The following is a 17,524-nucleotide window of genomic DNA, read 5'->3' on the forward strand; positions in this document are numbered from 1 at the left end:
TGAGCCGCTGAATCAACACCAGGTGGGGTTGACTCGGCCTATCATCCTTCTGAGGTCAGCAAAATGAGTTGCATTGTACTGCTAGAGGGGCACAGGATCAGTGGCACAGCTGTGCTTCCAAGAAATGATAACAACACAGCAGCCAAGCTGCCATATGCCAGAATAGAACCTATTTTTTGTTCCAAAACTGGCTCTTTAAAATACGGCACTTTGTTTTTCCTCATTTTTCTTTTCTTCCTCATTTTGTTCCAAAAGTCACCATTTAAAATATATATTTTTATTTGGAAAAAGAAAAAAAATTGGATACATTTTTTCTCCTATATGACGTTTCATTCTATTAAGGGTTCTGCTGTTGTAGAATAATAAAAATGGTATCGGTGGAAAGCTAATAAATTTATATATATGGAACAAAAATTGAAGACTGTTTAATTTTCAAAATGCCAGTTTTAAAAGCGAGTTTTTCTGTGATTGAAGAAGAAGAACGATTGAGGACCTCAAACTTTAATGCAGTCGTTGCTGTGATAGAATAAAAATGGTGTGGTTGGAAAGCTAATGATCGATTTACTTGGGAGAAAAAGTTGCATCCGTTGAACCCAAGTATGTATACTGGTTTTAAAAGCTTTTTGGAATTAAAGTGGGAACGGAAGCATAATGTACAGTACCTTCAGAAAGTATTCACACCCCTCAACTTTTGTCACATTTTGTTGTGTTTCAGCCTGAATTTTAAATGGATTAAATTTAAATTTTTGTCACTGATCTCCTCAAAATACCGCATAATGCCAAAATGAAAACATGTTTTTAGAATTTTTTTACGAATGAAATAAAAATGAGAAGCAGAAATGTCTTGCGTCAATAAGTATTCAAACCCTTTGCTATGACACTCCAAATTGAGCTCAGGTGCATCAAATATCCTTTGATCATCCTTGAGATGTCTCTAGAACCTGAATGGAGACCACCTGTGGCCAATTAAATTGATTGCACATACATGATTTATATAATGAAAAACACCTTTCTATATGAGGTCCCACAATTGGCAGTGTGTGTGTCCTCAGGCAGGGAAGTGACCCATTGACCACTCTGACAGAACTTCAGAGTTCCTTGGTTGAGATGGGAGAACCTGTCAGAAGGACAACAGTCTCTGCCGTTGTTCACAAATCTAGGTTTTATGGCCAGACGGAAGCTACGCCTGAGAAAAAGGCACATGAAAGCACACCTGAAGTTTGCAAAAAGGCATGCTGAAGACTCTGAGAGCATGAGGAAAAAGATTTTGTGGTCCGATGAGACAAAAATTGAACTCTTTGGCCTGAATGCAAAGTACTATGTCTGGAGGAAACCGAGCACAAGCTCATCACCCATCTAACATCATGCCTACCGTGAAGCATGGTGGTGACAGCATCATGCTGTGGGGATGCTTTTCAGCGGCAGGGACTGGGAGACTTTTAAGGCTAAAGGGAACAATGAATGGACCCAAATACAGGCAAATCGTTGAGGAGAACCTGCTTCAGAGTGCAAAAGATGTAAGACTGGCGAATATTTATGTTCCAACAGGACAATGACCCCAAGTACACAGCCAAAGTAACACTGGAGTGGCTTCAGACCAAGAGCATGAAAGACCTTGGAGTGGCCCAGCAAAGGCGCAGACTTGAATCCCATTGAGAATCTGTGGAAAGACTTGAAGATTGCTGTTCACTCACGTTCCCATCTAACTTGACAGAGCTTGAGCAAATCTGCAAGGCAGAATGGGAGAAAATCCCCAAATCCAGTTGTCCAAAGCTGATACAAACATACCCAAGAAGACTCGAAGCTGTAATCCCTGCCAAAGGTGCTTTTACAAAGTATTGACTCAGGGGGTTGAATACTTATCAATGCAAGACATTTCAGATTTTCATTTTTAATGAATTTGTAAAAATTACTAAAAACATGTTTTCACTTTGTCATTATGGGATATTTTGTGTAGATATGTGACAACATTTTAAAAATGAAATCAATTTTTAACTTCAGGCTGAAACACAACAAAATGTGACAAAAGTCGAGGGGTGTGAATACTTTCTGGTGGCATTGTAGTGGCTCCAAAAGTAACATTTATTATTCCATTACAGCAGGAACCGTTTAGAATGACAAGGAAGGAGCACGCAAAAGTATATAAAGTAATACTTCTCGAAGCAACAGAAAAATATATAAAAGTACACGGAAAGGGGACACAAACAACAACCACAGCTATGCCAACAGCAATTATCTATCTATAATTCCAGCAGTGTGTGTGTGTGTGTATGTGTATGTGTATGTGTATGTGTATGTGTATGTGTATGTGTATGTGTATGTGTATGTGTATGTGTATGTGTATGTGTATGTGTATGTGTATGTGTATGTGTATGTGTATGTGTATGTGTATGTGTATGTGTATGTGTATGTGTATGTGTATGTGTATGTGTATGTGTATGTGTATGTGTATGTGTATGTGTATGTGTATGTGTATGTGTGTGTGTGTGTGTGTGTGTGTGTGTGTGTGTGTGTATGTGTGTGTGTGTGTGTGTGTGTGTGTGTGTGTGTGTGTGTGTGTATGTGTGTGTGTGTGTGTGTGTGTGTGTGTGTGTGTGTGTGTGTGTGTGTGTGTGTGTGTGTGTGTGTGAGACCGCTGTTTCTCGACAACCTCTGGTCCGATCTAATTGAAACTTGCCAGGTATATTGCTGGGGACCTGAGGATGTGCCTTTTCAAGGTTTGATATTAATCGGACAAGTGCTTCGCAAGTTATGGCCATTTATTTACCAAACCAATGGCAAGACACGTTGTTGCGTGGGCGTGGCCGATGGTGAAGGGAAGCTCAGCCGCATTCCCCATTACAGGTTACAACGTACGGGCTTCCGGAGAGTGATGACTTCGTGTATTCTAATAATTTCTCGATTTCTCATGCGCATTTATAGATAAACACAATGGCCCAAGTTATGATCGTTTTCCTATTAGATGGTGTATAAATTTTGGTAAGATCAGAGTGCTGGTATGCTCCGAACCAGGAAGTAAATTTTTTTTTGCACGTTTTTTTTTTCGTGTATTCTAATAATTTCTCGATTTCTTATGCGCATTTATAGATAAACACAATGCCCCAAGTTATGATCGTTTTCATATTAGACAGTGCATAAATTTGGGGAACATCAGAGTTTGCTGGTATGTTCCGAATCAGGAAGTAAATTATTTTTTGCACGTTTTTTTTCTCCTCTTTCCTCTTCTCTTAGTGTTTTTCCTTACGATGACATTGGGAAAAGGCAAAATACGTTAGCGCTAATTGAATAATTGGCCATTCAGAATAAATTGCGAATAATCGTAACTGCCATATGCGAACTTCCGGACAGTGAGGACTTCACTTCCGGAGAGTGACGGTTACTGTATTCTTTCTCGATTTCTGTACTTTCTCGATTTTCTTAAACCCAATACCCCAATCCAGTCAGTGACGATTACTGTATTCTTTCTCGATTTTTTTCTTGATTTATCGACTTACTGTATTCTTTCTTTCTTTCTCGATTTCGGTACTTTCTCGATTTCTTTCTCGATTTTCTTAAACCCAATACCCCAATCCAGTCAGTGACGATTACTGTATTCTTTCTCGATTTTTTTTTCTTGATTTATCGACTTACTCTATTCTTTCTTTCTCGATTTCTGTACTTTCTCGATTTTATTAAACACAATGCCCCAATCCAATCGTCGTTTACGACAGCGAAGGAACGAAGCTGCGCGTCGTGCACGCGCAATGGAATCTGACGAAGCACGAGCTGCTCGCTTGACACGCAACGCAACGCACATGACAAGGCGTCGTGCAGCTCAAACGGATGAAGAACGAACCGCTCGCTTGGCAGACAACACTGAACGCGAGGCAAGGCGGCGTGCAGAAGAAACAGATTTAGAACGAACTGCTCGCTTGGCAGACAACACTGAACGCGAGGCAAGGCGCCGTGCAGAGGAAACGGATGAAGAACGAGCTGCTCGCTTGACACGCGACGCTACGTGCGTGACAAGGTGTCGTGCAGCTGAAACGGATGAAGAACGAACTGCTCGCTTGGCAGACAACACTGAACGCGAGGCAAGGCGTCATGCAGAAGAAACGGATGAAGAACGAGCTGCTCGCTTGGCAGACAACACTGGACGTGAGGCAAGGCGTCGTGCAGAAGAAATCCCTCACCAGCGAGAAGACCGGCAAGTAAGGGATGCCCTGCGCCATCAGGACGTACACCGTGCGAGACTAGAGCAGGCTCACCGTGAGAATCGCAACCTTGCTCGATACGATGATACAGATTTCTTCCGAGAGCAACTTCATGTTGAGTACAGGCACTCGTTAAGCAGGACCTCATTATTTTATTTCAATACAAACATGTTGGCACCAACAAAAACGAAACTTAGAAAAATGATATGTGAAGCCATTTCAACAAGTCTTGCAACATTTACACTGTGCCAGGCTTGGGCCAAAACTCTGCACGCCTCGGGGGGCAATTGCAGAAGTCTTTCGATCTTTGAAAACATCCCCCCCCCCCCAACCACGAAAAAAGTCATGAAGGCAGAAATCTTTGTAGCTGAATTCACTTTACAGGGTTCTGAAAAGAGCAAAGCAGCATCCTTACAAGTATTTGCATTCTCCATGAGATTCCCGAGGAGGATCAAGGCTCGCTCGCCATTTGTTCAAGATGTTGGAGAGAATCAAACAAGATCACACTTTTGATCACGTCTTGTCCAGCTTTTGATCACGGTAGATTTTCATTTGCATGGCAATGTGGAACAAACATTTCCGTCCACTTCTAAGAGAAAATGCAACAACTTTCTGCAATGTATGACAGGAGTTTCCCAAGAAAAATCAAGGACACATTGAATGAACTTGCAAGCTTTCAAATCGCCTCACAACGTACAAATAAATGCTAAACCCAATGTCCTGATGCATACTTTTCATCAAAATCCCGTTACATTAATACGAGTTATTCAGTCTTATGTGGGACATCCTGTATACTGCAATGGTATCAATTCCAGAATAATGGTGTAAATGTATGACAATGGTTTGTGCATTGGTTCTTTTCTCTTCAGGTGCAAAAAAAAATAAAAAAACAACAACAACAAAAAAACCTTTTCTGTCAAAAAGGCAAAATTACAAAACAAGATAAACTTTGGTAAAAGACAGCCGAGAGGATACTTTGTGCTCACCAAAGAAGCAGTACACGATGCCAAAGAGGCAGCATACGGCAGCAACAGCCGAAGGCAGAGCATCATACGTCCGCTCGATCTCCACTGTGCAAGGATCAGGGCCCTCGGTTGGAATCGGCAACTCGGTTGTGATCGCATGCAAGCTCACAGCATGAGGTACGGCCGTCATGGTATATGGAATGGAGGGCAGCACTGGACGCAGTAGCCTCCCCAAAGTGCCTGGTCCCTTTTCACAAAGGCATCTGGGAACAAGAAAGACCAGAGTGATATAATAAGAATAATAACTGGCAGAGGAACGCCTCCCTCACTTCCTTCCCCAAGTTGGAAATCTGTTCGATACAGTGCAATAACTTGTTATTACAGTTGGTTGTGTTAGAAAGTTCAGGAGAGTACAAAGATGGTGCAAGAGCAGTCTGTAAACAGCCAGAGCATAGTCATCATATGTCGGGGGACATCGAGCCACTTGGCTCCAGGCCCGGCGGAAGAAGGAACAAGTGGATACCAGATCTGGACAGCTACAATGGAAATCTCAATCACCACCCATCACAATCGGCCAGTATTTGTAATATTTCCATGAATGCCTCCTGGGGAACACAGCAGAGACCTTTGAGAATGCAACCACCAAGTTTGCTCTTTCGCTCCAAAACAGAAACACAATGAACATTGTTGTTTGGTTGATCATCGCAGTTGTACTTTTATTCTATTATGGCTTTGCCCTATAATCACACAATTAAAGAATGGCACACGACTCAAAAGACCAGGTGTATATCTGCAAAATGCAGGTGCAATTTCAGCTTGAAGGTTAAAAAGTTTACTTGAATAGTTGGTTAGAAAATTAGATATAAATTAGAAATACCTCTCAATCGTTTTACACTTCTGTACGTTTTCTGCAAAGAAAATAAATTCAATCAATGGATTTCTCTGAATAGCACTTTTCATTTGGTGGGCAGCCAGGATGGCCGAGCTTCGAGGTACGCACACTCGCCTCTAAGCCATCTAACCTGGGTTCGAATCTGGACCCAGATATAAACTGTCATCCCGGTGTTTCATAAGCAGGGCGATTCAGCAATATATGTGCCGCCCTCGGATGGACGTTAAACAGGCGTTCCACCTGCTGGCAGTAGTTGGTGAATGTTAAAGATGCCACGGTGTCCTTTGCGAAGAGTGGGCGATATCTCGTCGGCACCCTGAACAAATTACAAATTCCTGCCCAACCATTAGTTGAAGGTCAGGCCTGGACAGCCGGTTCGTGAAAGACTCGGGCCAAGCTTGCCCTAGGCAATCCCATAAAACACGGGGATAATTGTGACCAGTAAAGAAGAAGCGCTGTACATTTGCAAGCAGAATCTGAAAGAGCTTTCCAAAGAAGGAAGATGTAAGAAATGAAGGAAAATCAACTGTTAAAAGATGCAAATATTCGGAGAGATTCAAGAAGGAGAATTGATGAGGCTGTCTGTGCAGATATGAAAAGGCAGCGAGTACCACGGTTGAAGAACACGTATGAACTAGAATGGCACTCGGTAAAGTGCATGCCTACGCCAGGCTGAACAGTTTACATTTTGTATCCCACTGTTCGGCAGGATCTCAATCTGACCTCAACCAAAATATAATTATTGGCCTGTTCTTGTCACCTACTCAACTCATCCACCAAGTTTTGTATGAATCCTCCGTCTGAAACAACCTCAGCCGACCTTCGGTGGCAGAGGTAAAAATGCTCGGGCACCAAAAGTCTTCCTCTTGGCAGCAATGAGTTTGAGCACGTTTATAGACATCAAAATTTGAATTTTAGAGAGATAGGCGTTCAGAGTTATCGGTCACCAGGTTTAATGGACAGGTAGAGTTCTGGGTTCCGTCACGTGTCACAGTGAAAGCTGCTATTGAAATTATGTAAAGTTTTATCAGATGGATGCAGGTAAAGATTGAAACCACATTAACCATTGGGAGCATTGGCCGGTCTCCTTGGGGGCTCCCTGCTGACGATCTCAAAGTTAAGTTTCCGGTCGTTATCTGTCCCGTTTTAACTTTATTTTCTCACCTATATGCTACTGTGTGTTCCGAGTTCGGTTTTGTTTCAAAAATCGTGCTATTTCGTGAGATTTCGTCGAACTTGTCGAACTGGGTGCTTGAGGCCTATCCTTGAGGCTTGAGGACTCCCCTTTGTTCCCCTCGGTGTACGATCATGTTTATTTGCTTTTTCTCCCCATTATCTTTCATTTCTATCTTTCCCACTTTCTTAACGTCCCCCATCCCAAGTAATCACTTTTTCTCATCAAAAAAAAAAAAACCCACCACCTTTCTCAGATTCTTCTTCTTCTTCATCTCCTCTTCTTCTTCCTCGATTTTTTCTACAACACTTCAATGACCTAATCTGTTGAAAACTCTCAAACATTAATAATAACAAAAACGATCTCTTATAATGCTTCATCTTCCTCTTTCACACGTGTGGTACTCTTTACTGTATCATAATGCACTACTCTTCTGCTATTCCAACAGACTGCTCTCAATTCGACCTTTCCTTCATACCTTGCCATAAAAATCCAACTGTTACAGCGTTTCTTCTCTCCATTCTCCGAATTCGCCTTTATTGCATCCCTCAAGAAATGTGTTTAATCGCATAACTGACCTAAAACTCAAAAAAAACCCAGTTTGCTATGAATGTTCGCTTTCCATCAACCATTCTTTTTTTCCGACTTCAGTGCCAACTCACTCCTCTCAACCCTCCCTCCCAAAGCAACCATCCCACTCTTCTCCCTCCAAGCCTCCCTCTCACCTCTCTCAAAAACTCCCCCCTCACCTTTCTCCCACCATTCATCCCCCTCACTCATCCTTCGCAAAGTTGCTCCCCCCTCCCATCCACAAAGCTGCCTCCTTCCACTGCCCTCTCACCTCCATCTCTTCACTCCACCAACTTAAATCCTCAACTGCCTTCTTCCCCCTCTCTTGTCCCCCTCCCTCCAGCCCCCAGCACCACAGAGCCTTTTCTAACCCTCATTCGGCTCCCCTGAACGAGCAATTTTGCCACCCCCACACTTTCAACAACACTCCTTACCTCCCCCCTCGTCCCTTGTCCTACCCCCCCGTCCCCCCACAGCCCTACCTCTTCATTAAAACTATGGACCTCAAATATCCGGGGCCTTCGCTCAAACCTTTCAGATCTTTCCATACAGGTTGCCACTGACAAACCAGACATAATCTGCCTAACAGAAACTTTCCTCCCCCACGACATGTCTTGACTCCCAAGTATCTCTCCCTGGTCACTCCCTCCTCCGGTTTGACAGACCCGAGCCTCGTCGTGGTGGAGGAGTTGCTCTGCTCAAAGACTATTCCTCACTCTCCATGCACTGCCCTCACTCCTCCACACCCCCAGGAATACCTCTGGCTTCGGCTTCCCCTCAACTCCCACCTCATGTTTATATGTGTACTGTACCGTCCACCGAACAGTGATGACTCCATCCACACTCACTATCTGAAAACATGGACCAACTTTTATCTTCTCATCCAAACTCTCTCTTCCTCATATGTGGCGACTTCAATTGTCATCATGCCAGCTGGCGAGGTGTGGGTACCTCTCTCACCTGTCATGGCACCTCAGCAAAAGCTTTCTGCGACTCATTGGGACCGACTCAAATCGGTCAACTTCCCTACCCGGATCTCAACCAATGGTACTCCATCTCTTCTCGATCTGATTTTTGACAAACTTCCCTGACAATATCTGCTGCTCTTCCTCCGCTCCAATCGGTTCTTCTGACGACGTCCTTGTCAAAGTGGACATCTCTCTGGCTGTTATCAGAGAACCACCTCACCGCCGTCAAGTCTGGCATTTCACTCAAGCCGACTGACAGGGTCTCCAAGCAGCCCTCAAACTTATAGACTGTCTCCTATCTCTACTATGTCCAACATCAACGCATCCTGGGAATTTTTTCAAAGAAACTTGCTCTCCCTCATGCACAGATTTATCCCCTCTCATCTTCAGTTGTCCGACCCTTCCTCCCGCCCTTGGTTCACTGAAGCTTGTGGTGAGGCAGTTGTACTGAAACAACTTGCCTTTGCCTCATGGAAAGCAAACCCAACTGAGGGCAATCTCAGTTCCTTCCATAAAGCATGTAACAAGTGTGTATCTACCCTCAGGAGAGCCAGAAAACAACATCTTTCTCATCTCAAGTCTGAACTCTCAAACCTCTCTCCCTCCTCAAAATCCTGGTGGCATCTAATCAAATCTGTTTCTGGTGTATGTTCCCCCTCCATCCCCTCCCTTACCTCAAATGGCAGCACTGCTGATACCGCATGTGAAAAAGCTGAATGCCTAAACTCGGTGTTTGCAGCTAAATCTTGTGTCCAAAACCCATCACTTTCTCTACCCACCTTACCCAGTCGCACCCAACTGTCCTGAGACTCTGTGTCCTTTTCTCCTGACAAGGTGAAGAGCTTGCTGTCAAACCTCGACTCAGATTCTGCAACCGGTCCAGACGGCATCAGCCCACGTGTCCTCAAAGCCTGCTCTTGCTCACCCCCTCTCTGTTCTCTTCACCCTCTCATTTGCTCAAGACCATCTGCCATCGACTTGGAAATCAGCAAACATCACTGCCCTGCACAAAAAGGTGCAAAAACAGATCCCTGCAACTTCAGACCAATCAGCCTTCTCCCAATCATCAGCAAGGTTATGGAATCCATCATCGCGTCAGACATCAAATCCTTCCTCTTCTCCAATGGCTTGATTTCTGATCATCAATTTGGTTTCAGACCAGGTCACTCTACCCTGGATGTGCTGCTTCTGCTCTCCCAACAATGGATGGAAGCCCTCAATGCCAGACAGGAAATCCGAGCCATATCCCTGGATATATCACGTGCTTTTGACACAGTCTGGCACCCTACCCTGCTCACCAAACTCTCTTCCTATGGTATCCAAGGCCATCTCCACTCATGGCTCGCAGACTTCCTCTCCTGTCGCAGTCAACGTGTGGCCCTAAATGGAGTTCTTTCATCCCCCCCTTCCTGTCCAGGCTGGAGTTCCTCAAGGTAGCATTCTGGGCCCTGTTCTTTTTTTGGTTTTCATCAATGATCTCTCTCTCTGGAAAATCCTCTTTATCTCTTTGCCGACGACTCCACCCTCTGCCGTACCATCGGTCATCCCTCAGACTGGCAAGCAGCAGCTTCTTCGCTCACTGCTGATCTGGATAAAATCACAAACTGGTCCAACACGTGGAACATGTCTTTCAATCCAGACAAATCTCACACTCTCACTACGTCTCTTCGAAAGGACCGTTTAGAAAACCCCCCCATCCACTTTCTCAACAATCCTCTGGAAGAAGTCTTTTCTTTCAAGCTTCTAGGTCTCACTATCTGCCATGACCTTTCCTGGAAAAACCACATTTCAAACCTCGCCTCCAAAGCCAGTCGCCGACTGGGAATCCTCCGTCGTGCAAGGTCCTTCCTCGGCCCACCTGAGCTCCTGACCACTTACAAAGCTTTTGTCCGCAGCCTGATGGAGTTCTGCTATCCGCTCTGGGCTGGTGCTCCTGCCTCCCACCTTTCTCGGCTTCACGCTATAGAAACCAAGGCATTTCGGATCATTGGCATCTCCCACAATGAGGCTGAGTCTTTGGGCCTCTCACTCAATCACCGCAGGTTGGTCGGTGGTCTTTCTGTCTTCTTCCGTCTCCTCTCCAGCCTCGCCCCCTGCTCTCTCTGCGATTTGTCCCCACCACATTTCCGCAGGGCGCGCAAGGTCCGCCAACAACCCCCTTCTGGTAAAACTACCAAAATCACGAATCACTGCTCACTTTCACTCTTTCATTCCTCTTTTCCCCGCCTTTGGAATAAACTTCCTCACTCTATAAATTCCCAGTCTTCCCTCCAGGCCTTCAAAACAGCTGTTCACCACCACCTCTTATCATCCCCCATCCAAATGCTCAATCTTTTCTACCCCCGATAATCCACCCAAGCCCACCTCCTTCAAATTCCCTGCTTTCCTTCCTAAAAGTCCCTGTAATGTCCATCTTCTCTTTCCCATGTTCCCCGTCCCATCCCTCTCCCAATGTCTCTGCTCCCCACTATTTTGTCCTTCCCACTCCCTCCCCTCCTGTCTCATGCCCCCCTTGATGTGTGTTGTGTGTCAGCAATCATACGAGCCTCGACAACGTATACAAAAAATAAAAAAAGATAAAGAGAATAAACAAGAGCGGACAGTGACATCCCTGGGGAACAACAACAAGATAGATAAAATGGGTCTGATAAATAAGCAGCAATGTTTAGAGTAGATATACGACCTGCAAGATAAAAATAAAATAAAATAAAATAAAATAAAACTTACACCATTTTGAAGCAGGTCCAGAGATAGCAAAAACAGGATTGAAGACGGTCACGTAATCATTTCTGGTTAAGGGTTGTACAACATGTATGTATGTGACCTTTAAGAGAGCAATTTCAGGACTCTGTGACCATTTGAAAGCAGTCTGGAAGGGTTTTAAAAGAATGCTGGTGCAAGTACACGTATCCAAAGAGCTGATTTACAACAGTCTGTCCCAAAATCTGAAAATTGAAATTAAAATCAATTAAAAGTGAAAGATAAACAGGTCTCATTTTGAAAATCGTTTGTGCCAAATGAAACCGATCTTCCACCAAGCGGGAATGCTCAGTCCCCCTTTTCTGCATCTCAGAAATCCACCTGATTTGGGTTCACGTGCACCAAAGCACAAACAGGACATTGTACAAGTATTTTTCGTTTTTATTTGGGATTTTCTTTCGTACAGCGCATTTCAAAAGGCACAGAGAGGAAAGCAATCTTTGATCCTTCAATTTTTCTCAGCACATTCCCTCCTCAACCCTTGACACCAACACATCCAAACACTACACTAGTGCTGGAGGAGGCCCATAAAAACAGATCTTGCAATAAGGGGTCCGCAGGCAAAATTCCTCCATCATAGGTAGACATTTTGGTGACCTGAAAACAATGCAGGCAACCCTGAGAGAGATCAAGCCCTGCTCAAAATATTTAATACCAGAATAGCACTCGGTAGAGCACATATACTGCAGGTCTTGTCTCGTACGCTCATTCTGAACAAAAATACCATCATTAACTGAAAGCGCTACTTTTATGGCCCAGATGCTTGTATCATCTACATTGTCATATTATGTCACATACATTGTCATTATCCGTAGCTTTATTGATGATTGATCGATTATTCGGATATTTAATGACCACTTTTGTGCACATCAAGGCTAAATTGCATCAATGAAGATGAATATGTTAAAAAAAATTCAAACTATATTCCCCATGGTTCGTCGATCAGATGTATGAATTTTCGCATTCATCTGTCAAGCGGTTCTGGAGAATAACATTTTTTGACGTTTTTATTTTCAATCCAATATGGCCACCAGACCACGTGACCGATGATGTCATAAATTTAATTCTTCCCTCACTTTGGGTCATCGATCAGATAATATGAAGTCGCAGATTTTTAAAGATAGGTATTTCAATCGAACCAAATACGGCTGGAATATCACTTCACTGATGAGGTCATCGTTATCACCCGATATAGGGTATAATCACCCATAGGGTGATGATGACATAGTTGCGGTTTCGGGCAAGATGTCAATTTTTTTTCCAATAGGGCTGCCATAAACTGCGACCTGTGACATCAGAGTTGACAACATATTCTTCATGGGGAATCCCTCCTATACTTAATGGTTCACGTGGAATTGACAAACGGTTGCAGAGAAAAGAAATTTAAAGTGAAACTAAAAGGGCACTCGGTAGAACGCATACCTCCACCACGTAATGCCTGATCCATGAGAACATATCTGGCCCAATACATTTTTGAAATATAATGCTATGCAGTACTATATCGTTTTTGGCACAAACTCTTAATGTTGAAGAATCAGTTAAAAATTAAATAAATTTAGTGTCCAGATCCAGATCCGGATCTTCACCAAAATCGATTCAATTCTTCCTTGTCACACACCCAACGTGCCCACCAACTTTCATCCGAATCCGTCCAAACCTTTTTGAGATATCGTGCTATATATCAATTTTGGCCCGATCTCTCAATGGTGAAGAATCACTAAAAAAAAAAAAACTTCCAGTAGTCGGATCCGGATCTTCACCAAAATCTAATCGGTTCGTTCTTGTCACACACACCAAACCTGTGCACAACATTTCATCCGGATCCATCCACAACTTTTTGAGATACCTACAGACAAACAGACAAACAAACAAAGACAGAAAGGGGTAATAACATAACCTACTTCCCCTTTGGTGGCAGAGATAAATATATAGATGGACACGCACGCACACAACCAGTTCAGGGCGAGACTAACTGGAACGACACTGAGTGGAGCAAATCCCTCCGCCAGGCTGACCAGTTTACGTTTTGTATCCCAATGATCAGCCAGATCTCCATCCAGACATTAACCAAAATCTCATCTGCTTGGTCTCATCACCTACCCAACTCATCCACCAAGTTTTGTCATGGAAACCCAAACCACCCACAACTTTTGGTGTCATGCGATATATCGTTTGTGGCCCAATCTCTCAATGGTGAAGAATCACTCTTAAAATTTCTAGTGTATGGCTTCCTTTCCAGATCTTCACCAACATCTTTACCATCTGTCCATAAGTTGTTGAGATATCCTGCTCACAGACAGACAGACAGACAGAGGAACAGGTGTGCAAATATAACCTTCGGCCACCTTAGGTGGTAGAGGTAAAAAAGAAAAAGGTGCATTTCTGCTTTCTTTGCAGGATGGAAGTTGTTTTGTCAACTTTTAGTTGTTTTGCACCTGGCTATTTGTTATGCTGCCCAATGCCAATGGTGATGCTACATTCTAGAAGTGGAACACCTGAATTAATGCAAAGTATACATCGGAGACAGATCCCGATATCTCCAGCCAAAAATTGATCGTAAATCCATACACCACTGGACTAAAGCAAACTACGCACACCAACTGGTTAAGACATCTCAGTCTTGTAAACTGATGTAATCTTGTGCTCCATAGCTTTTGTACATATATTAGTCATGTTGGTTATGGTGGCACAAAATGTCAAAATTTGCATCAAAAATAAGGAGGAGGGAGAATTGAAAAAAAGTCAGCCAGCAATTACTTTTGGCCTTTAAATTTAAAGCCTGCCATGAAGTCTAAATCAATGATCCATCAACACTCCAAGGTAAAGGAATACCTTTCTACCATGTGGGACATCAGATGGAGAAATGAAAGACCACAGACTATCCATGTCATCCAAAGCAGGTTGGAGTCAAGTAACCTTCCAGCATGGAACAAACAAACAAACAAAAAAGAAAGCACACAACACTCAGCCAAAGCACAAATGGAACAAACAAATGAAACGTCATGAGGTCTCAAATTGAGCATCTATCAATGAATCACTTAAACTTTTAGATGCCACACCGGTCAATCAAATATGTCATCACAATGCCAAGCTGCAAGAAAGGGCACTCAGTAGAATAAGGTTCCGGGAAGTCTCACTGCCTGCCGGCAAGCTGCATCGCATACAAGGATGGTATTGTACAGTACACGAAGCTGCCAGGATCCTCACAATGGGGCTTTGATGCTACACAGGGCTATAGTCAGATAACTCTTCAGGGAGCAAGTTAGCGTATAACTTTGCAATGTCATGAGTTTCACTGTCTCCATTCACCGAACAAAAGGGACCAAATTGGCATTCATGCCACTTCATTCGGTCCACCAAACCACCACCACACAATGATGTTGGTTTGTAATCACCATCAATTGATCACAATCAAAAATACTGCTCGCAATCCAAAAAATATATAGATCGGATCAGATAATGTACCATGCTCTACACAGAGCATCAGTCCTCATGAAGCAGTTTCTACGGCTGATGTTACAATACTGGATGGATCGCAACTCTGACACAGGAAGTTCGGGCAAGAATTTGTCATATATTCATGGTGCCGGCGATAGCTTGCCTACTATTTGCGAAGGACAATGTGGGATTTTTCGCGTCAAGTAACTAATGCCAGCAGACAGAAGGCCCAGTTTAGCATCCATCCGATGGACAGCACATATTGATGAATCGCCCTGCCTGTGAAACATCAGGATGATAGTTTATGGTGAGGTCAGGATTCAAGCCCAGACTAGACAGCTTTGGCCTCTAAAGTGCATACCTCCAAAGCCATCATGCCAGCCCACAATGTGTGTATATGTATATAAATATACATATTTAAATCTTTTCCATTGTCCAACTCTACCATTGCATGAATTAATCTGCAAAGCCGCAGCCACAGCCTGCATAAGAATAAATAAAGAAATTGCATGTTGCTAAACTGCTGCAAAATTGAAGTTAACATTATTTATTCTTTGAAAGTCCAGATAGAACAAAGCATAAAGGATGGGAAAAACCTTTTGGAACACATTTATAACCAAGGCAGTCTGCAGTCACTTACAGTGAAACCAAAGTGGAGTCAAATCTTTGGCTTTCATTTTTTTTGTTTTGCTTTTCCCCTCAAGAGCAAAACTGCAGAACGCCTCAAAAGAAAAGAGATAGGACCCGTGTCCGCATCGGCGACAAAACCTTCGGTAACATGTGCAGAGGTTGCAGGAAGCAGGTGTCTTGCACGTGGACATACTGATCGACCATCTTCGTTGTGCAGGAAAGATAGATCACCTGCGGCTCAATTTCTTGATAGTTTCATTGAAATTACAGACTGTCAACCTAACTTTTACTTTTACAGTATGACAGAAGAAAGTACCTCATGGAAGAAACATTGAAAAAGTCCAAGTGTGGACAAAAGACTTGTGAACATACGTCATATAGCACAACTCTAATGACAAAACCCATCCAAGGATATTGGGGAACAAGATAGGAGATCAATGTTCAAATGCTCAAGAAGGCCTCAAACAAAGATCAACGTAACTGAAGCATCACACTCAGCTGATCAGAACAGAGAAGCTGGGAATGCCACGAATCAGAATTTCAACAAGGAAAACGCAACAGCTTAAATAAAAGCAGATCACAATAAATAATCAATCGGTGAGAAACTTGGCACGTACGAACAGCAGCTGAAATGTTTTTTTTCACGAGTTTCACTGCTCCATACACTCTATTGCTCACCAGTTGTTCATACAATGCTCTGGGCCCAACAGAGCACACCTCGTGAAGCACGCCGTTGAGCAATCACCGAATGACGGGCAAAGTGGCCTAGGGGGAGTGCAGAAAAAAAAGAAAGAAAAAAGAAAAGAAAAAAAACCCGCCCCATCACAGAGCCTCCACCAATCACGGCAAGTAACCACAAACCCCCACGACCAGCAAGGGCGGAGATTGCCGATAGAAAGCTCCCAAGCAAATTGGGAAGGAGGGAGTAAGGAGAGGTGAGGGGTTCCCAGACGATCTGTTGTGACTTCCCCAGCAAAAGGCCACATCAGAGGTCGGACGATGCAAGTAGTTTGACGAGGCAGGTTTCCGCCATGAATGGCACGTCGAATCAAAGTGGAACGGTGTTCAGAAGAGGTGAAGGCAACACCAGCTCAAAACAAGACTGAGCATTTAACAATGCAATGTCTCGCCAGGGGATATCGATTCCAGTCGATGAGTGAATAGTATTAAAGTAGATCTGCATGCGCACTCACACAGACACAGACACAGAACGATAACCCTGGAGAACAGGCGAGGCTAAAAAGTAAGACAGGATTACTGCCACGTGGAAATGCCATTACTCTTGCAGAAATGAGCAACGAGGTGAAGCACTTGCAACCAAAACGATGGGATTTTTATAACGGTTAAAGTTGAAGTGAAGTGTTACGTTACTAAATACTCAGTTTAAGTCACAAGTGTCCAAAAACAAAAACTGACAGATAAGGTCATTATTCGTTTGCCACAGTACCACAGCGAAGTTTGGGGAGTTTTTCTGGCAATGGGAACTCAAGTCAGACCTTTTCTTCTTCTTTTTAATTATTTATTTACATTGTACAAGGCTCATGGAAAATCTGGAAGAGCCGTTTAAATGATAAATGATGACAAGCAGGTTGCAGTAAGGCCCGTAGCATCTTTGAATTGTACAATTTGGAGTGCAGAAGACTCGGCCCGTGTTTGATTTATCTTGCATGGCTTTGGCAAAACCATCGCACGTTAAAAGCATTTGCCCATGTCCCGTGCCAACATGGAGATGCTAATGAAATCCAGCGCACAGAAAAGTGGGTCAGCCAGCGTACACCGACCAACAGAACAAAATCCACCAGCTCGATGACACACAGGGAATTGCTACAGGGGAACAAACAACCAAATTCTTCTTCCAGTGCATCACGGGTAATCGTTAAAGTTTTGGCCGGGCGAAGTTTTTATTTACTTTTGAAGACCAGCCATCGGGGAGC

At 43.5% G+C, this 17,524-nt stretch overlaps 1 protein-coding gene across 11 annotated transcripts in view; it reads right to left on the reverse strand.

Annotated features, from left to right (window-relative positions):
* The window catches only part of LOC147030554 (transmembrane protein 198-like), a 137,432-nt gene that overhangs the window by 49,970 nt on the left and 69,938 nt on the right, over positions 1-17,524 (reverse strand). For 10 of the 11 annotated variants that reach the window (XM_085874722.1, XM_085874721.1, XM_085874720.1 and 7 more), the window contains one exon: positions 5,180-5,421. In XM_085874722.1, the coding sequence (XP_085730848.1) occupies positions 5,180-5,348 (169 nt within the window). In that variant the 5' untranslated portion in view covers positions 5,349-5,421. Of the gene's footprint in view, positions 1-5,179; positions 5,422-16,268; positions 16,424-17,524 lie in introns of those variants that run through there. The other variant, XM_085874723.1, reaches the window with a different exon arrangement.

Source organism: Eptatretus burgeri, chromosome 3 (assembly GCF_056783735.1).
Source record: "Eptatretus burgeri isolate ZD-2024b chromosome 3, Ebu_testis_v1, whole genome shotgun sequence".
Taxonomy (NCBI): Eukaryota; Metazoa; Chordata; class Myxini; order Myxiniformes; family Myxinidae; genus Eptatretus; species Eptatretus burgeri.